Source organism: Trichechus manatus, unplaced genomic scaffold (genome assembly GCF_000243295.1).
Source record: "Trichechus manatus latirostris isolate Lorelei unplaced genomic scaffold, TriManLat1.0 scaffold00032, whole genome shotgun sequence".
Lineage (NCBI taxonomy): Eukaryota > Metazoa > Chordata > Mammalia > Sirenia > Trichechidae > Trichechus > Trichechus manatus.
Window position 1 is genome coordinate 18,999,155 of NW_004443968.1, and position 21,806 is coordinate 19,020,960.

The 21,806-nt window shown below is 39.1% G+C and overlaps 1 protein-coding gene and 1 pseudogene across 1 annotated transcript in view; one reads left to right on the forward strand and one right to left on the reverse strand.

The window, feature by feature from the left end:
• SLCO6A1 (solute carrier organic anion transporter family member 6A1) overlaps nt 1-4,686 on the reverse strand; it is a 125,749-nt gene extending 121,063 nt beyond the window's left edge. Inside the window, exon 1 of the mRNA XM_004375070.1 lies at nt 4,308-4,686. Coding sequence (XP_004375127.1) covers nt 4,308-4,686 — 379 coding nt within the window. The remainder of the gene's footprint in view (nt 1-4,307) is intronic.
• Nucleotides 4,687-20,714: 16,028 nt separating this feature from the next.
• On the forward strand, nt 20,715-21,792 carry LOC101356621 (mortality factor 4-like protein 1 pseudogene; annotated as a pseudogene).
• The last annotated feature ends 14 nt before the right edge of the window (nt 21,793-21,806 follow it).

The window sequence follows — 21,806 nt, forward strand, 5'->3', positions numbered from 1 at the left end:
AAATTCCACAATATAATAAAAGGCATTTATGAAACACCCACAGCCAACATCATACTCAATGGTGAAAGACTGAAAGCTTTCACCCTAAGATCAAGAACAAGACAAGGATGTCTGCTATCATCACTGCTATTCAACATTGTACTTAAAGCTCTAACTGGAGCAATTAGGCAAGAAAAAGAAATAAAAGGCATCCAGATCAGAAGTAAAACTATTCTATTCTTAGACAACATAATCATATATGTAGAAAATCCCAAAGAATGCACAAGAAAGTTACTAGAGCTAATAAATGAATTCAGCAAAGTTGCATTGTACAAACTAAGGACATGTGTCCTAGAATGTTTACCAAAGATGTGGCTACACAATCTTTGGCTAAACAGATTAAGTCTGTGGTTGATAGATCTAACCAACTACCACAGCAAAAACCCATCATTTTAGACTGAAGGGGACAAAGAAAGAACAAAAGGAAAGAACACTATCTGCCTTTTGGACTCTAGGCAGGAAACAGGCCAAAGGCGCTACATTTGTTGTCCTCCAAGAAAAGAAAGGGACCATTCCTGGAGCAGCTCAGAGATCAGCAGAACTGTTGGAAGGAGCATGGGAAGCAAGGCCTTTTCCATTTCCAAGGGTGGGGCCACAGTTTCCTGGATCTCAAGGGGTGGGGCCACAGCCTCCTAGGTTTCAAAGCGTCAGATCTTCGCCAACTCAGTTTTGGAGTGTGGGGCTGCCATTAAGGTGTTCCAGGGGGATAGAGCTGCCCAAAGCTGAGGAGGAAGGGCCGCCATGCCCAAGGGGCAGAAGAATGGGGCCTTCTGGGGTCAAGGGGGTGGGGTCACCACTGACATGAACTAGGAGTGTGGGACCACCTAAAGCCAAGGTAGCAGAGTTGCCATTCCAGAGAGTCTGGAAGGCAGATCTGAAGCCCAGAGCCAAAGGCCCTCCACCCAGAATCCAGAGGGCATGACCAACACCCAGAGTCTGGAGGGTAGGGTCACTGCCCAGATGGTCTTATAGAACAGAGGATTATTTTCAAGCCTTGATAGCTAATGTAATTTGTTCTGCTAGGTTTGGGACTTGCTTGGTGCCTGTCATCCCTTCTTTCTCTCCAATTTCTCCCATTTATAATGGAAATGTCTACCTTGTGCCTGTCCCACCATTGTACTTTGGAAACAGATAACTTGTATTCTAGATTTCACAGGTTCACAGATGAAGAGGTATTTTGCCCCAGGATGGAATACACCTAAAGTCTCACTCATATTTGATTTAGATGATTCAGAAGATGAGATTTTGGACTTGGAGTTGATTTAAGACTTTCAGGATGATGTGATAGCGTGAATGTGTTTTGCATGTGGCAAGGACATAAATTTGGGGGGGGGGAGCAAAGGGTGGAATGTTATGGATTAAATTGTGTCCCCCAAAATATGTGTTATAAATCCTAACCTCTACGCCTGTTGTTATAATCCCATTTGGGAGTGTGCTGTCTCTGTTATGTTAATGAACAGAATTAGTGTATGGTGTGTCTTAAATCAATCTCTTTTGAGATATAAAAGAGATTACCGTATTTTTATGCAAATAACACGCCCTTCTATGTCTGCTTCCCAAGGCCGCCCTCCCCCTTGAGATATTTTTGTAAGCCTGCTAATATATATGTATTTTTTAACATCAATGTTTAAAAAAAAATTGGCATAGTGGCACTTAGGAAAATACCTCCCTGGGAAAGGCAGTGTTGGTAAATAAACATGGAAGGCATTTGTGTAAAAATATGGCAAACAAGTAAGCAAAAGAAGCAAACATGAGGGAAAGAGATGCTAAGCCACATGAAGATTTCCCAGGAGCAGAAGCTCAGAAGAGACAAGGACCTTCCTCTACAGGTGACCAAGAGACAAAGTCTTCCCCTAGAGCCAACACCCTAAATTCGGACTTCTAGACTATTAAACTGTGAGAAAATAAATTTCTATTTGTTAAAGCCACCCATTTGTGATATCTCTGTTATAGTAGCACTAAATTACTAAAACAATAGCCAAAACAACTCTTAAAAAGAACCAAGTCAGAAGGCTTTCACTACCTGATCGAGACATAAAAGAAAGCAACAGTGAGCAACGCAATATAATATTTGCATAAGTGTAAATGTATTAGATCAATGGAATAGACTTGAGAGGCTAGAAATAGACCCAAGCAGACCTCAGAATTTCAACAGTGCTCCATTAAAAAAACATCTATATGAGGCCAAAATTACTCTAAAGCAAAGATGAAAAGACAAAGGGGCAGGGAATTTAGAGCACTGGAAACAGAACAACAAGAACACAATTAAAGAGAATGCTGACACATTATGAAAAATGTAATATCACTGAAAAATTTGTAATCAAAGTGCCAAATGGGAACCTAATTTGCTATGTAAACTTTCACCGAAATCGCAGTAAAATATTACTAAAAATAAATATCACTAAAAATAATCAAGATCTATTGATTGATACCTGGATAAATGAAAAGATATACCATGTTCATGAATAGAAAACCCAATACTGTACCCAAACTGAAGAATGACCTATATGAAATCGGTTAATAAGTGGTGGAGTTTTATAACCAATCACTCTCACCCCTTGTTCAAAAACCTTCAATGGCTCCTCATTACTTACCTAAAAGAGGATCACATTAAGTGAGATAATGCCTGTAAAGTGCCTTACTTATCACCCAGCACATTTAAAAAAAAAAAAATGTTGTCATCAAGTCGATTCCAACTCATAGCAATCCTATAGGACAGAGCAGAACTACCCCCATACGGTTTCCAAGGAGTGGCCGGTGGATTTGAACTGCCAACCTTTTAGTTAACAGTCATACCTCTTAACCACTACACCACTAGGCTAAATACCTCTTAAGGAGCCCTGCTGGCTCAGTGGTTAATCAAGTGCTCGGCTGGTAACTGAAAGTTTGGCAGTACCAACCCCTCTGTGGGAGAAAGATGTGGCAATTTGCTTCCATAAGATTATAGCCTTGGAAACCCTATAGGGCGGTTCTACTCTGCCCTATAGGGTTGCTGTGAATCGGAATCAACTTGACAGCACACAACAACAACAACAACAACAAAATACCTCTCAGTATCCTGTCATAATTCCTGGTATGGTACTTAAAGGCCTTCATAAGGTGGCCACGACCTGTCTTATCTTCTTATCTTACTCATTTATGCACTCAATAAATATTTATTGAATGTCTTCTCTGCCTCAGTCACTATGTTAGATAAGATATTAATGAATAAAGTAAAATAAATACAACCACCCCCTTATTATGCTTAAAGGAAACCATGATCCAGCCAAAGTTATTGTCATTTGCCTTTCTGAAATGAGCCCTTCCTGTATCTGAGTGTTTATTCATCAAAATACTTATTCATTAATTTCTTATTCAGCAAATACTCCTCAACTACATTCCTGGCTATTAGAACTGTACATATTTATCAAATGCTGCTTGCTCCAATAAACTTCTTCGGTCATCTCAAGACAAATAAACTGATGACTATTTATTTGTTCCTTTCATATGGCTCTTATCACATATAGCCTTTTATTGCACTTATTTAGACAAAGCATTTTAGAGCAAAAAGAGATCAAGTTTGATAAATTCTAATGCTATCAGTATAAATTGTTTAGTAAAGAGACTAGGTGTAATGTGACTGGTGAGGGCAGTGGCCAAGCAGAAAATGCATGCCCTGCCTAAAGGCATTCAAATTGAAATTCTTCTTAAAACTGTGTAGGCGAAAATAATACCCTGGAGTTTGGGGTCTCTTACATAAACTGTCTGAAACCCTGCCCCAACCCTTCAATTCACATATAAGGAAACAAGACCCAGTCAGGAAGTGACTTGGCCAGTGGGTTTCAAACTTGTGGGCAGATGTAGAAACAACCTGGTGATGGCAGACACAATTTTCAACTTTATTTTCATCCTCAAGTGATTCAACCCAGCACTTCTCAGAGCTGGTGATCAATCAACATTAAATGACTCAATCAACACCTTCTCTTCAGCTGTCTATCTGGAGATCAGACCCGTATCCCCCACTATGCGTAGGGTGGACTGTGTCAATCAGGTGCCTTACCAGGCGAGACAATGACAGGAGCCCAAACCTAAGGCGCCATGCCCTGCCAACACGCTTCGATTCCGGACATAACTGGAAAACGACCTTAAAGAGTACAACTCTAATCTGGGCCACGACACCACACGAGTCCACCACATACTCTTCCTCTCTGTCTTGCCTCAGGCGTCGGCAACCCAGGGGCCACCCATCCTCTGCCCTCACTAGAATGACACTCACCCCTCAGGCTCACCTTGAGAGAGGAGCAGGATGCAGTAGAAAATCATGAAGCAGCCGATGTTGTTAAAACGCTGACAACAGAGGCTAACTATACAACCCAAGGCGCAGGGCCCCTCCAAATTTTCGTCACGTTCTCGCAGCGTCGTGGAAAGAGACCTTAAGGCATTGCCCTTGGTCCAGGCTTGTCGCAGATCTCGGAAAGGGTGGACGTTGATCAGGGTGGTTGGCAAGATGTTCCGAAACACCTTTTTCTCCATGGGCTGTTTCTCCTTCGCCTTCCCTGCGTTCTGGGCTTTCTGAGTCTTCCCGGCCTTGAAGCCCTCGGCTGGCTGCACTTCCGCGGCCTCCTCCTGCGCCTCCTGGGCCTCCACTTCCGCCAGGGCCGCCTCCATAGCTTGGCCGCGCCCCTGAACTGCTCCCCACCGCGGCGCGGGGCAGCGCGGCTCGGCGCGTTGGGAGGTCCTTTGGGCCTGACCAACTGAAAAGTCGGGCGTGGGACACGGAGGTAGCCAGAAGGGGTGCCTGCAGCACAAGCCTCCAGAGGGGACGTTTCTCCCCAGGCGGGAGGCTAACGTGCCCGCGGCGAATTGACAGTTGCCCTGAGCGAACGTACAAGGCTATTGTCCTTCTTTGCTTCCGTGTGGGGAGAGGGGAAAAAAAGGTACAACTTGATTCTGGCAACTGCTAACACAGAAGGGAAGCCCTATGAGTAACTCTAATGAAAGTCAAAGAATGCTAGTATTTTAGTACTTAGAAGGAAGCAAGGAAAGGGAGATGCGTAAAGACGGAACAACGGAACTGTCTCCCAATTTCCCCATTTATTCATGAGACATTTTACATTATTTTTTCCTACAGGTCTTCAGTATTTAACGTGTATTTCACACTTATATCAAAAACCAAAACCCATTGCCATCGAGTGAATTCCGATTCATAGTGACCTTACAGGACAGAGTAGAACTGCCCCATAGGGTTTCCAAAGAGCGGCTAATGGATTCAGATTGCCAACCTTTTCTTAGCAGCGGAGCTCTTAACCACTAGGCCACCAGGGCTCTCAATCTGGACTAGCCACATTTCAAATGTTCAATAGCCACATGTAACTCGTGGCTACTCTAATGGACAAAGCACTTGCAGAGGTCCCTTTCAAGGTCTAAAAAATTCAGTATGTACATTATCTTAAGGCTAGAATTCTGTTAAATAACAGGATAACAATTGTCTCAGTTGTTGTCGTTAGGTGCCATCAAGTCAGTTTCTATTCATGGCGACCCTGTGTGCAACAGAAACGAAACACTGCCTGGTCGTGTGCTAGCCTCACAATCTTTGCTATGTTTGAGCCCATTGTTGCAGCCAGTACGTCAATCTGTCTCATTGAGGCCCTTCCTCTTTTTCGCTAATCCTCTGCTTTACCAAGCATGATGTCCTTCTCTCCAGGGACTGGTACTTCCTGATAACATATCCAAAGTACATGAGACAAAGTCTCACCATCCTTGCTTCTAAGGAGCATTCTGGCAAGACAGATTTGTTTGTTCTTTTGGCAGTTCATGGTATATTCAATATTCTTTGCCAACACCATAATTCAAAGACATAAATTCCTCTTCAGTCTTCCTTATTCATTGTGCAGCTTTTGCATGCATATGAGGCCATTGAAAATATGGCTTGGGTCAGGTGCAGCTTATTCCTCAAGGTGAGACATCTTTGCTTTTTAACACTTTAAAGAGGCCTTTTGCTGCAGATTTGTCCAATGCAATACATTGTTTGATTTCTTGACTGCTTCTTCCATGGTGTTGATTGTGAATCCAAGTAAAATGAAATCCTTGGCATCATTCTTGTCTCTGTTTATCATGGTGTTGCTTATTGGTCCAGTTGTGAGGATTTTTGTTTTCTTCATGTTGAGGTGTAATCCATACTGAAGGCTGTAGTCCTTGATCTTAATTGTTATTAGTTACTTAACTGATGCCTAAACCCACTGCCGGTGAGTTGATTCTGAACCCCATAGGGCTTCTGAGGCTGTAAATCTCTACAGAAGCAGACTGCCACATCTTTCTCCTGCAGAGCCACTGGTGGTTTCAAACTGCCAACCTTTTGGTTAGCAGTCCATCACTTTAACCACCGCACCACCAAGGCTCCCTTAAGTGATGCCTAGATGTACAATATCTTTTATATTTTGCTATAAGTGATTTTTTCCCATTTTTATAATTTATTTTTAAATCAAGTTAAATGACTTAATTGCTCCTTTTTAATCTTTGTGTTTATTCAGGTGGAAAAGTGTTTAATCATGATTTTATTACATAATAGAAGGCACTGTCATTCAGTTACAAGAATTATAGTCCAAATATTTAAGAAGAAATAATGGATATTTGCACATTTATCGTTAGTCGGTAAATATCGCACTTAACAATACATGTTGGCTATTTTTCTTTGACAATACAATGTCTGCATAGAATTCCATTGTATGAATATACCATAATATAATTAACCACTCACATATTGATTTCTATCTGGGTTGTTTCCAAATTTTACTCTGACAATAGTGAAATAAACACCTTTGTATTTAGAGTATTTGCGTAAAAGACAGGTCACTGATTTTTCATAGAAATAGGTACACAGGGTCATAAAACATACGCTAGTGTTGGAAATACTAAATGTGAAAAAAAAAGTTTTTTAATCTAGGAAATTATGTATATTAAAACAATTTTTCACGTTCTCCAAAAGTTAACAAGTGATTATTGCATATAATTGTAACATAGGCATTGAAATATAGCTATCAACTAAAGCAGCCACTGAGAAATTTAGCAGTCCAAGAGTTTATGATATTTCAAGAGACCAGCTTGAATTCAACAATGAATGTTTGTCAGGTGCTGTTAAATATCCCTTATATAATATATGTATTAGTTATAACCGCTAAACATGTTGGGAAGAACACTCACTAATGTAAATATTGAGGTTAATTCATATAAAGCTTTTCAGCAAATCAGTCAGTAATGCAGGTGAACATTATGAGGGGGCAGATTTCTATAATATGGCATAATACAGGGATAACCTCAAATATTAAGGAATATAGAACTGTTTCTCCACTTGTAAACAGCCCTTATTTGCTTGGCTTCCCTGGTAAATGATACTTGTTTCCTCTCTGATTGACAGTAGTAAATTTTTCCTGCAGTTTCTAATATGCTGCCTCCTATAATTATGTTGTACAATTTATTACATATTGTACACAAAATACAAGATTTATAGGTTCTAGACTGAAAGTGACTGCAATCCACTGCTAAAAACATTAAATATGTGAGTGTGTAAGTACTATGGCGTCACTGGGTGGTGCAAATGGTTAACAAGCTCAGTGGCTAACCGAAAGGTTGGAGGTTCCAGTTCACCCAGAGGCACCTCAAAAGAAAGGCCTGTCAACCTATTTCTGAAAAATCAGTCACTGAAAGTCCTATAGAGCACAGTTCTACTCTGACACACATGGAGTCCCCCTGAGTCGGAGTTGACTCAACCACAGCTGGTTTTTTATAAGTACTAATTTTTCAATTATTACAGGATATTTATTTTACTTTATTTTATTTTTTGGCTTCCTTGTGGGTCTCTGATTGAGTTTGGTTTATTGAGATTAGAAGTCTAACCTCTGAATAAATAAAATACTAGACAATTATTAAAACACAGAAGAAAACAATGGTGAGGAAGCATGAAGGAGCCATAATGTATACTGAATAGAACATAGAATTTGGAGCCAACTCCTCTGCTTAGTTTTTATGTGATTTTGGATGAGTCTTTTAAACATTCTGAGCTTTATCTTACTTATTTCAAAATGAAGGTAGAAATAAAAAATAACCCATTTGTTGAAAACTGCAATGAGATACCATCTTACCCCAACATTACTGGCACAAATCAAAAAAACAGAAAATAACAAATGTTGGAGAGGCTGTGGGGAGATTGAAACTCTTATATACTGCTGGTGGGAATGCAAAATGGTACAACCATTTTGTAAAACAATATGGCACTTCTTTAAAAATCTAGAAATAGAAATACCATACAATCCAGCAATCCCACTCCTAGAAATATATCCTAGAGAAATAAGAGCCGTCACACGAATAGACATATGCACATCCATGTTCATTGCAGCATTGTTCACAATAGCAAAAAAAAATAGGTGGAAACAACTTAGATGCCTATCAACAGATGAATGGATAAACAAACTAGGGTACAAACCCACAATGGAATACTACGTAAAGATAAAGAACAATGACAAATCTGTGAAGCATCTCACAACATTGATGAATCTGGAAGGTATTATGCTGAGTGAAATAAGTCAATCACAAAAGGGCAAATATTGTATGAAACTACTACTATAAAAACTCATGAAAAGATTTCCACACAAAAAGAAACGATCTTTGATGGTTATGAGGGAGGGGAGGGGTGGGGATGGAAAAACACTAAATAGACAATAGATAAGTGGTAACTTTGATGAAGGTTAGGACAGTACACAATACTGGGGAAGTCAGCACAACCTGTCCAAGGCAAGATCATGGAAGCTCCATAGACACTTCCAAACTCCCTGAGGGATCAAATTACTGGGCTGAGGGCTGTGGGGACTATGGTCTTGAGAACATATAGCTCAACTGGCATAACATAGTTTATAAAGAAAATGTTCTACATCCTACTTTGGTAGCATCTGGGGTCTTAAAAGCTTGTGAGTGGCCATCTAAGATACTCCACTGATCTCACCCCATCGGGAGGGAGGGAGAATGAAGAAAACCAAAGACACAAGGGAAAGATTAGTCCAAATGACACAAGTACTACAACCTCCACCAGACTGAGTCCAGCACAACTAGAAGGTGCCCGGCTACCACCACCGACTGCTCCAACAGAGATCACAATAAAGGGTCCCAGACAGAGCTGGAGAAAAATGTAGAACAAAATTCTAACCCATTAAAAAAAAAAACAAAAAAACAAAAACAGACTTACTGGTCTGACAGAGACTGTAGAAACCCCAAGAGTATGGCCCCCGGACACCCTTTTAGCTCAACAATGAACTCACTCCTGAGGTTCACTCTTCAGCTAAAGATTAGACAGGCCCATAAAACAAAATGAGACTAAAGGGGCACACCAGCTCAGGGACAAGGACTAGAAGGCAGAGGGGGACAGGAAAGCTGGTAACGGGGAACTCAAAGTTGACAAGAGGAGAGTGTTGACATGTTGTGGGTTTGATAACCATGTCACAAAACAATCTGTGTACTGATTGTTTAATGAGAAGCTAGTTCTGTAAACTTTCATCTAAAGTACAATAATAAAATAAATAAAAGTGTCTAGAACAGGGCTTGGCGCATAATAAATACTTAAATACAGTTATTTTTCAAATTATTAGAATCATGAACATTTATATTTAAAAGTTCTACTATGTGTAGACCTATAGAAGTTAAACCCACAGTCAATGGGTAAAGTTGACTTAAATGAAGGGGAAAAATCAGCATATGTTCTCATGAAAGGCTACCAAGAGAGGGCAGAATTTAATATTATCATTAATGAACTGATAGAATTTGAATAAGTAATATTTTCAATAAGCGTAACACGCTAAGTAGATGTTTTCTGTGAGGTCCATTAGAGATAAAGTCTGTTAAAACACTTAGAAAACAAAGTTAAAACTATGATAGTGAATTGTAAGGCTTCCTGAAGCAGCTTCATAGAAAACAAAGTATTCTGCCAGGGATAGAGCTGGGAAAAAAAGGAATAAGATGGTAAATGCCCATGAATGACTCCCTGGTTGACATCTTTGTGGAAAAAGGGAACACTCAGAAGTAGCTGCAAGAGAATTTAGAGAGTCTCATAAGCTAGTGAAGCCTAGGAATTAAGGGGGTAAGATGGTTGAGTGGATTGGAGGAGGAATTATTGGAAAATCATTTAGGTCAATAAATAAATATACAGCTAAGGAAGATGACAGATGATGAAGAGAAGAAGGACCTTTAGAAATGTATCCCTGTTTGAGATAACACACTTTAAAGACAAATTCTGGTTTAAAGTCATACAGAATAAATGCTGAAGATTAACAAGATTACATGTTAAAGTTTTGTAAACAAGTAAAACATAAAATATACATATTTAGTGGTTTTCTTTTTGCTCCATTGATAACATTGGGCATGTTATCTGAAATAAATCTATTTTATTATTATAAGCGATTTTGAAGATGTTTTGATAATAGCATGTTTCATTAACTTGTTAAAACTCATCACCAAATATCACAAGGAACACTTCTGTCATGAACCGCAGCAGGAGAGAATGCACACCAAAGGAGAGAGTTAGGAGGACTAAAAGGATTTGGGGAGCTAGAATTACTAGTCATGAAGTGGTCTTGGAAGGGATTGGTCAGAATTTGTGAGTTAGGACCGTCTCTGTCACAGTCAATAATCTTATTTTTAGGACACGTAAGACTGATACTTGAGTTTGACTTTATTGAGATCAATATTTATTGTTGTTAGGAGCAGTCCACTCGGTTCCGACTCATAGTGACCCCATGTACAACAGAATGAAATACTGTTCGATCTGCGCCATCCTCACAATTGTTGCTATGCTTGAGCCCATCGCTGCAGACACTGTGTCAATCCATCTCATTGAGAATCTTCTTCTCTCTCACTGACTCTCTACTTTACCAAGTATGATGTCCTTCTCCAGGGACTGGTCCTTCCTGATAACATGTTCAAAGTATGTGAGACATAGTCTCTTCAACTTTGCTTCTAGGGAGCATTCTGGCTGTATTTCTTTCAAAACAGAATTATTCATTCTTCTGGGAGTCCATGGTATATTCAATATTCTTTGCCAACACCACAATTCAAAGGCATTGATTCTTCTTCAGTCTTCCTTATTCATTGTCCAGTTTTGCATGCATAGGAGGCAATTGAAAATACTATGGCTTGAGTCAGGCACACTTTAGTCCTTGTCATGGATTGAATTATTTCCCACAAAAATATCTGTCAACTTGGCTAGGCCATGATTTCCAGTATTGTGTGATTGTCCACTATTTTGTCATCGGATGTTATTTCCTGTGTGTGTGTTATAAATCCTATCTCTATGATGTTAATGAGATGGGATTACTAGTAGTTATGTTAATGAGGCAAGACTCAATCTACAGGATTGGATTGTGTTTTGAGCCAATCTCTTCTGAGATATAAAAGAGAGAAGCAAGTAGAGAGACAGGGACCTCATACCACCAAGAAAGCAGTGCTGGGAGCAGATCTCATCCTTTGGACCTGAGGTTCCTGCAAGGAGAAACTCCTAGACCAAGGGAAGACTGATTACAAGGACCTTCCTCCAGAACCAACAGAGAGAGAAAGCCTTTCCCTGGAGCTGGAGCCCTGAATTTATACTTCTAGCCTCCTAGACTGTGAGAGAATAAATTTCTCTTTGTTAAAGCCACCCACTTGTGGTATTTCTTGTATAGCAGCACTGGATGACTAAGACAGTCCTCAAGGTGACATCTTTTCTTTTTAACCTTTTAATGAAGTCTTTTGCAGCAGACTTGCCTAATGCAAATATATAGATATAGGTAGCCTCTAATTATGATTTATGGACTCAGAAATTCCAAGGATCATGAAGATGGCACAATATTGGGCAATGTTTTGTTCCTGTTATACAAAAGCTCACCTTGAGTCAGAGCTGACTACAGGTAGTCCCAGACTTGCAATATACTGGAGTTATGACAAACTGCTCTTACCACCATCTTTTTTTTTTTTTTTTGTACATCTCATCGTTAGTAATACGTACTACATACAATGTTGCAGCATCATTCTCAGATGTTCACTCGCAGATGTTTATATGTAAATTTCCAACCCCAAGACAAATAAATAGAAAATTTATAAAGATACTGATAATAAAAGGCAATAATAATGAATATTTAAAAAAAAAGACAGAGAGAGATATTCGACTTATGTCAGAACCGACTTACGATGGAGTCATTAGAATGGAACCCCGTCGTAAGTAGGGGACTACCTGTATCTGGAACATTACATCTTCCTGGGAAGAAGTTATGGGAAAATGCATGGGAAAACTGGCTGAGTTATGTGGATGTGCTCCAAGCATTTGATCAAGATAATATGATGGAAAATATTGGTGGAAAAATCATCGATATGGCAAGAACACTGAATTTAGAATTGATATTGCCAATGTGAAACTGCTCATAGATCATAAACAAGGGGAATTGACAGATCAGGACTTAATGGATTTTGAAGAGGAAAGAAATACCGAAGAAGAAAGAAATAATACAGAAGAGGAAGGAGAGAAGTTGTCAAAAAATTTTACAGTGAAAAGATTAGCTGGAGTTTTTTCTAAACTAAATCAGGGACTTCAGTTGCTTGAAAACACGGACCCAAATGCTGATTGCTTTGATAAAGTCAACAGACAGATTCAGGAAGCAGTGAGATGTTATCACAAAATATGTGAAGGAAAAGAAAAGGACCACACAGACAATTCTCACTAATTTTCTGACTAGAAACGCCACCCTCATTCTCAGGGATAATCCAGATGATCCAGAACCTTCCACAAGTGGAGTTATTACCATAACTGGTGAAATGCCAGGGTCATCCAACTCTTCTTTATCACGGGAGTAAATTTTTATGATTTATGTGTTTTTTTTATGTATGTAGTATGTATTAAAATATATCTGTTAAGTTTATATGTAATGTTTCCAACTCCCAAAGACAAATAAAGATTGGATTTATAAAGATACAGATAACAAAAGGCAATAATAATGAAAACTTGAGAAAAAAAAAAGAGGTGTTTGACTTACATCAGAACCAACTTACGATGAAGTCGTCAGAATGGAGCCCATTGTAAGTCGGGGACTACCTGTATATGGCAACTAACAACAACAACAGCAATCAAGATTTGGTTGATACAGTTTATATGATTTGTCAGCCATGAGGCAGTGCATTTTGCAAATTGTGGTTCTGTTTAAATTCCAGGTTAGCCCCTTACAACCTAGGTACCATCAGGATCTCTCCTTCCTGTCCACTTTATCAAAGGTTGTTGCTAGCTGCCTTCAAGTCGATGCTAACTCTTGCGACCCCATGCTTTAAAGGATTTAATTTGCTGCCATCTAGTGGACATATGGAAACCCTGGTGGTGTAGTGGTTAACAGCTACAGCTGCTAACCAAAACGTCGGCAGTTCCAATCCACCAAGCACTCTTTGGAAAACCTATGAGGCAGTTTTACTCTGTCCTTTAGGGTCACTATGAGTCGGAATTGACTCAACGGCAATGGATTTTGCAGTGGACATATACTTACATTTTTATACAAATCTAAAAGCAAGGATTTAGACATTTGAAAGAGACTTCACCTGTTGTTACATTTGCTACTTACATTTTCTCTCAGGAAAATATTTTAATTATTTTCAATCACAAAACTATTTAATGTCCCTAATCATCTGTGACAATCAAATTAAGGTTGTTCATTATATACAGTGTATAACAGCATTCTTTTGCTTATACTGTACTAATTTCTGTAACAGTGCACAATATATTTGTAAAACAAGTTTTAAAGTAGAAGTTTAAAGAACAAAAATTTTAAACTCTTTAATTCACATTTTAAAATGTTTAATTAGGAAAGCCTGATTTGCCAAATTTTAAAGCAGGGATTATACACAAATTGGTAACCAGTATATTAGATGATTGACACTTTATGTGGGTGGTAGTCTGACTGAGGGGAACATCTACTATCCCTCTTCTCTCGTTTGTACAAAGTGGAGAGGCCCCAGAAAGAAACGACACTGGCAACTACTTCTGATCTCTCCCTCCACCTAATTATTTGACTATTTCCCCCAGAAAAAAAGATTGATTTATCTAATTGGGAAAAGTGAGAAAAGAACACTGGGCATGCAGGGCCCTGGCCTATAGTTACGCATTCTCTCTGCCTCTGACTACGTGGACAGTTCAGTTCAACAGGGAAGAAGTAACTAGCATATTTCATCTTCAAGTCCCATGTGTGCTCATCAATTTAGTTTTTCCAGCAGTAAAGCTGATATTTTGTTCCTTATCTCTCGTCTGTATTTATTTTTAATTTGTTCAGAACTCAAAGGGAAAAGGGAACATAATTAGTGTCACTATTAAACCTTGTATTTTGTGTGTGTGTATGAAACAGGAAAGCAACTTAATTACAGGAAATGGAATAAATGGTAAAAGATTTCTCTTTTGTGGAATTTAGGAATGAGTCAAAAGTAAAGAAAGAAGATCTCTAAGAGTTCAAACAAAAGAAAGTGAGAAAATTATTAAGTGCTGGAGCTGAGAGGTGACCATTTATTTAACTTGATCTAAGTTGATCACTTCCAAATTGAGGCTAGTTTCAAGAAATAAAGAGCATGGCAACTCCCTCTCCCCCATATTCTTAGAAAGTTTTTGACGTGATTCAAGGTCTTGGAACATATTGTGACAGCACTTTTCTTTATATTCTGTAGTTATAAGATAAAGAATCTAAATGACCACTGAAACGGAAAACTGGGAGAAAGGAGAATTTAACATTTATTGCCCTTCTATTACATAGTCCATTAACTAATGCACTGGTTCTTGGCCCATTTCTTTTCAGATCCCTTCTTCACCTTTCTGCTGTTTCCCTGTTGCCTCACAGGGCTTGACCCTACAGGCTGCAGTTTCCAGGCTTCCTAGTTACTTGCTCCCTGCTATGTTTGGTGAGTGGGAAGGTGAAAGGAAAGAAGAAACCAGAGTATTTCTCTCCCTCTCTCCCTGGCTTGGCAGGTTCTCTGGCATCAGCTGCTTCTTCTCCATGGAGCTAGTCTCTGTCATGAAGCCTCAGCCCTTGAGCTTCATGAATACTGCCTTCTCCCTCTTTCCGTCTAGCATAGAGGCAGTAGCAGATTCCTGTTATTGCTAATCTCTGTTGCTAACCTCAGTCTCCTCTATTTATTGTTGTTGTTAGGTGCCATCAAGTCAGTTCCTACTCATAGTGACCCTATGTACAACAGAACGAAACAGTGCCCAATCCTGCGCCATCCTCACAATTGTTGTTATGCTTGAGCCCATTGTTGCAGCCAATATGTCAACCCATCTCATTGAGGGTCTTCGTCATTTTCACTGACCCTCTACTTTACCAAACATGATGTCCTTCTCCAGGGACTGATCCCTCCTGATAACATGTCCAAAGTATGTGAGACGTATTCTCACCATACTTACTTCTAAGGAGCATTCTGGTTGTACTTCTTCCAAGACAGATTTGTTCGTTCTTTTGGCAGTCCGTGGTATATTCAATATTCTTCACCAACACCACAATTCAAAGGTGTCAATTCTTCTTTAGTCTTCTTTATTCGATGTCCAGCTTTCACATGCATATGAGGCGACTGAAAACACCATGGCTTGGGTCAGGTGCACCTTAGTCTTCAAAATGACGTCTTTGCTTTTTAACACTTTAAAGAGGTCTTTTGCAGCAGATTTACCCAAAGCAATGTGTCCTTTGATTTCTTGACTGCTTCTTCCATGGTTGTTGATTGTGGATCCAAGTAAAATGAAATCCTTGACAACTTTAATCTTTTTCCCATTTATCATGATGTTGCTTATTGTTCCAGTTGTGAGGATTTTTGTCTTCTTTATGTTGATGCATAACCCACACTGAAGGCTGTGGTCTTTGATCTTCATCAGTAAGTACTTCAAGTCCTCTTCACTTCCCTTATTTAGTTTCTCAGCTTTCCATCACCTATCTAACCAATTCCTGGTATTAACTTTTCTTTTTTAAAGCATAGAGTAGTCTCTAGTTTCTGTTTTCCTGGCAGAATGCTGACAATATATATAATATATACATATACATGTATGTATATATATATAGTTTGATTCTTATTCTGGTTCCATCTCCAAATCCTTCCTAGGAAAGCATCTTTGGTGAGACTGAGAAAAGTAACATAGATACTTTGAGAATCATAATGCAGTGTAATTAAGCTTCAAGAAGAGGTCCATATAAGTAAGGGGAAAGTTTGACTTGTAGACATTTCAGTTTGAGGATTCCTAAGAATCTGCACTTCCTCCCACCACACTTTCATTGATAAAAAGTCATTGACTAACAGGGAAGTTTCTGCAAGCCGAGCAGAAAGTTGAAGTCCTGAGGGAACTGGTAGTAATGATGCAGGAGGAAGAACAGAAAGAGGACTTCCCAATGCAAATCAGAGTCAGACTAAATTGATGTGACATGATAGAAAGTTAAGCAAACATTTTGCTCCATTTTTAGAATTCCATGTTGGAATTAATTATGGGAATGCCCCATCTTCTTAGTATTCTGCATATGGCTAAGGCAGATGCAGTTTGTGTGTGTGTGCAAGCCTGCCTGCACACGTGGTTAGAAAGAGAGGAGGAAGAAATGATCTTTGCTAAGGTTCCCTATCAAATGGTGCTTATATTCTAGTGCAGGGTTTGGCAAACTCTGAAAAGGAACTGATAATCAATATTTTAGGCTTTGCATACCATGTGATCCCTATCACAACTACTCAGCTCTGCTGTTGTAGCATGAAAGCAGCTATAGGCAATAAGTAAATGAATGAGCAAGGCTATGTTCCAATAAAACTTTATTTACAAAAACAGGTTTCTGACTAGATTTCACCTACAGGTCATAGTTGGCCAACCTTGCTCTAGTGAAAAAGATGGACGTAAAAGAAAGAATCACAGAATCAAAAGATTATTTAGGACTTCCAGGAAGATGGCTACATGAGCAGGTCCAAGATTCGATTATTTTCTCATAGTTCTGGAGGCTAGAAATCTGAATTCAAGGTATCAGCTTCAGGGGAAGGTTCTTCTTTGTCTCTTTCAGCTTCTAGTAGCTTCCGGCAATTCTTGGTATTCCTAGACTTGTAGATTCATCTGCCTCTGTTTTCACATGGTCTCTCCTCCTGTGTGTATCTATCTCTCTGTCTATACTCCCCTATATAAGAAACTACTCAGAAAGGATTAGGTTTAGGACCCACACCCTACTCCAGTATGACCCCATTAACATAGTAAAAGCAACCCCCTATTTCCAAACGGGATCATATTTACAGGTACGGGGCTAAGATTTAAATATAACTTTTTAGGACACACGATTTTGGCCGCCCCAAAATTCATGTCCTTCCTACATACAAAATACATTCCCCATTCCAGCATCCCTGAAGTCTTAACCCATTCCAGCTTTACTCTAAATCCAAAATCTCATTTTCTGAATTATCTAAATGAAGTATGGGTAAGACTCTGGGTGTTTTTCATTCCAGGGCAAAATTTCTCTCCATTGGTAGACCTGTGAAACCTAGAATACAAGTTATCTGCTTCTAAAATACAATGGCAAAATAGGCATAAGGTAGACATACCCATTCCAAAAAGGAGAAATTAGAGGGAAAGAAGGAATCATGTCTTTAGTAGGACAATTTCTAGTAGGACAATTTCTACTAGACCTCAAAACTTAAAAATAATCCTCTGTTCTCTAAAACCAGCTGTACATCTGCCCTGCCCTCCTGACTCTGCGCGTGGGCCCCATGGCACTGGACAGCAGTCGTGCTTTCTAGGCTCACTAAGAAGGCAACTCCACCCCCTCGGCTTTGGGTGGCCCCATGGTCTACCTGTGGCCAAGCCATGCCAATGGAACTCCTTGTGAACATCTCTACATTTAGTCCCCAATCTCCTGCCCTATTAGATTTAGCTCCCCACATGCAAGTGCTGTTCAGCATAACTGTCCTGCCCAGAATTCAAGCCCAGGTCTCCACCAACTTGAGAAAGGGAGAAAATGGGGAATTTTTTATTATTATTAGTCTGAAAAGAAACAATCTGCAAAGAAGTGACTTCATTTCTAAGTAGGTAAAACTTTTATTTATAATGCAAGAGTAATTTCACTCCTCATCATGCTATATCTCTTCATTCTAGACTGGCATAGTGGGTTACCTTAGGAAAAACCCTATCAAAATGTTTAGATTTTGTTCCTAAAACAAAAGCAATACCTGATATCAAAGGTAAATTCAAGCTTCCCCATTTACGAAAACAAAAAACTGCTTGTCACTTTAAAATTGCAGGATTTTCTCCTTCATAATATGTGACTATAGCATTTTTCCAAGACAGTTGCAACATATCCCACATGTTTTCTTACAATGTGATATTGACAGCTCTCTATCAAAACCTGGAGTCTATGTTTCTTCTCCTTGAATCTGAGTGGGCTTAAATCTGGGTGGGCAAAAGAAAAAGTGATGCCTCTGAATTCTGAGACTAAGTCATAAAGCATTATGCTCAATTCAAAAATGTATACATAAATTCAAAATAAATTAAAAAAACAAAAATTTGTGACCAGGGACACATGAGATACTAAGAAGCTTGTTCACAAAAGAAGTAGATGAGAATGGATGAATCCTCTGTTCTGATCATCCTTAATTATTTTTAAGGCTTATCAGCTGAGAATTCAACAAGGCCCTTCTTCAATTTTGTTGAAAGCAACTGGAAATCACTAGACTTAAAAAAAAAATTTTTTTTAGTCATTAGTATCATTCACTGTCTCAACACTGACCACACTATTTCATATAGTCCTTTTGTTTGTCACTGGAAGATTATACATTAAATGAAAGCAGAACAGTAAGATTCTAGGTAGGTAAGAGGTTTGCCTTATATTGGAATGTGGAAAAGAGCGGTTGTGAAAAGAAAGAAAACAAGCATGATTCCTCTGACATGACCCCATCTTCCAACCACAAGTTCTTAGGCAGAGTACATGTGGAGTTTAGGATCTGGAAATTGATTCCCTTAAAACTATCCAGACCCTCAAGTGTTCGTATACCCCAGTTTTAGACCTCTGTTTTGACTCATTTTACCCTTTAGACAATTCCACGAAATAGCTGCTATTATTAATCTATTTTACAGATGAGAGAATTGGACAAAGAGATGTTACATCACTTGCCTAAAGTCAGAAAGTTTCTAACTAAGTGGCTGATACCTCTCATATGTACAATGTTTGTCCCTTGTACACATCTCTTATATACTATAAATGCAAATAAATTCATATATACAACATTTTGCTTTGAATCCAAGTATTGGAGTAAAAGGGAAAATTGTTGTTGTTGTTAGGTGCTGTCAAGTTGGTTCCAACTCATAGTGACCCTATGTACAACAGAATGAAACACTGCCCAGTCCTGCACCATTCTCACAATCGTTGTTACACTTGAGCCCATTGTTGCAGCCACTGTGTCAATCCATCTCCTTGAGGATCTTCCTCTTTCACACTCTCTACCTTACCAAGCACGATGCCCTTCTCCAGGGACTGGTCCCTCCTGATAACATGTCCAAAGTATGTGAGACAAAGTCTTGCCATCCTTTCTTCTAAGGAGCATTCCGGCTGTACTTCTTCCAAGACAGATTTGTTCCTTCTTCTGGTAGTCTATGGTATATTCAATATTCTTCACCAATACCATAATTCAAAGGCATCAATTCTTCTTCAGTCTTCCTTATTCATTGTCCAGCTTTCACATGTATATGAGGCGATTGAAGACACCATGTCTTGGGTCAGGCACACCTTAGTCCTTAAAGTGACGTCTTTGCTTTTTAACACTTTAAAGTGGTTTTTTGGAGCAGATTTTCCCAATGTAATATGTCATTTGATTTCTTGACTGGTGCTTCCATGTGTACTGAAGGTGGATCCAAGTAAAATGAAATCCTTGACAACGTTAATTTTTTTCTCCATTTATTTTATTGCTTCTTGTTCCAGTTGTGAGGATTTTTGTTTTCTTTACGTTGAGGTGTAATCCATATTGAAGTCTATAGTCTTTGATCTTCATCAGTAAGTACTTCAAGTCCTCTTCACTTTCAGCAAGCAAGGTTGTATCATCTGCATATCGCAGGTTGTTAATGAGTCTTCCATCAATCCTGATGCTGCGTTCCTCTTCATACAATCCAGCTTCTCAGATTATTTGCTCAGCGTACAGACTGAGTAAGTATGGCGAAAGGATACAACCCTGACGCACACCTTTCCTCATTTTAAACCACTCAGTATCCCCTTGTTGTGTTTGAATGACTGCCGGTTGGTATATGAACAGGTTTCACATGAGCACAATTAAGTGTTCTGGACTTCCCATTCTTCGCAATGTTATCCATAATAAAAAAATGGATGTTAAGTAAGAATAAAGGAAGTTTCTAATGATCTCAAATATTAATTGCTTTAAATATCTAGTACTATGTATTTCATTTAATATTTGTTCAATTCATAGAAATTTATAAGTAGCAGGAGGATTATGTCCTTTGTTCTAATTTTCTCTGTTTATCTATAATTAGAATGTTCCTTAGAAGCAAGGATGGTGAGACTTCCTCTCACATACTTTGAACGCATTGTCAGGAGGGACCAGTCCCTGGAGAAGGACATCATGCTTGGTAAAGTGGAGGGTCAACAAAAAAGAGGAAGTCGAGTCGGGGGTGATGGGAGAAGGAGGAGGCGGTGAATCACTTATAAATGTTGCTGAAGCAGGATCGTAAGCCTAAATTCCAGGAGGGTGAGCTAGTGTTATGTTTTCGTGGGCCTCTTCTTTATGAAGTAAAGTGTGTAAAGGTTGCCATAAAGGACAAACAAGTGAAATACTTTATGCATGACAGTGGTTGGAATAAAAACTGGGATGAATGGGTTCCAGAAGGCAGAGTACTCAAATACGTGGACACCAATCTGCAGAAACAGAGAAAACTTCAAAAAGCCAATCAGGAGCAATATGCAGAGGGGAAGACGAAAGAGGCTGTCCCAGGAAAGAAGACATCTGGTCTGTAACATAAAAATGTTGAAGTGAAAAGAAAAAAGAATAAACAGAAAACACCTGGAAATGGAGATGGTGGTAGTACCAGTGAGACTCCCCAGCCTCCTTGGAAGAAAAGGGCCTGAGTAGATCCTACTGCTGAAAATGAGGAAACATTCATGAACAGAGTTGAAGTTAAAGATTCCTGAAGAACTAAAACCATGGCTTGTTGATGACTGGGACTTAATTACCAGGCAAAAACAGCTGTTTCATCTTCCTGCCAAGAAGAATGTGGATCCCATTCTAGAAGATTATGCAAATTACAAGAAATCATGAAGAAACACAGATAATAAGAAGTGTGCTGTTATAAAAGAATATTCAATGTCATGTTGGGCACTCAGCTACTCTACAAATTTGAGAGACCACAGTATGCTGAAATCCTTGCAGATCACCCTGATGCACCCATGTCCCAGGTGTATGGAGCGCCACATCTACTGAGATTATTTGTATGAATTGGAGAAATGTTTGCCTATACACCTCTGGATGAAAAGAGCCTTGCTTTATTACTGAACTATCTTCATGATTTCCTAAAGTACCTGGCAAAGAATTCTGCACTTTGTTTAGTGCCAGCCATCATGAAGTGGCTCCTCCTGAGTATCACTGGAAGGCTGTGTGAGACTGCTGACACTCATGTTTGCATCTCTGTAAACACATTTTTGTTCTTAGTCCTTCTCTTGTACAAATGATGTACTTTGAAAATGTTGGCATATAACAAAACTGATGTATGTTTGTTTTCTGTTTGATTTTTTTTTTTTTTTTTT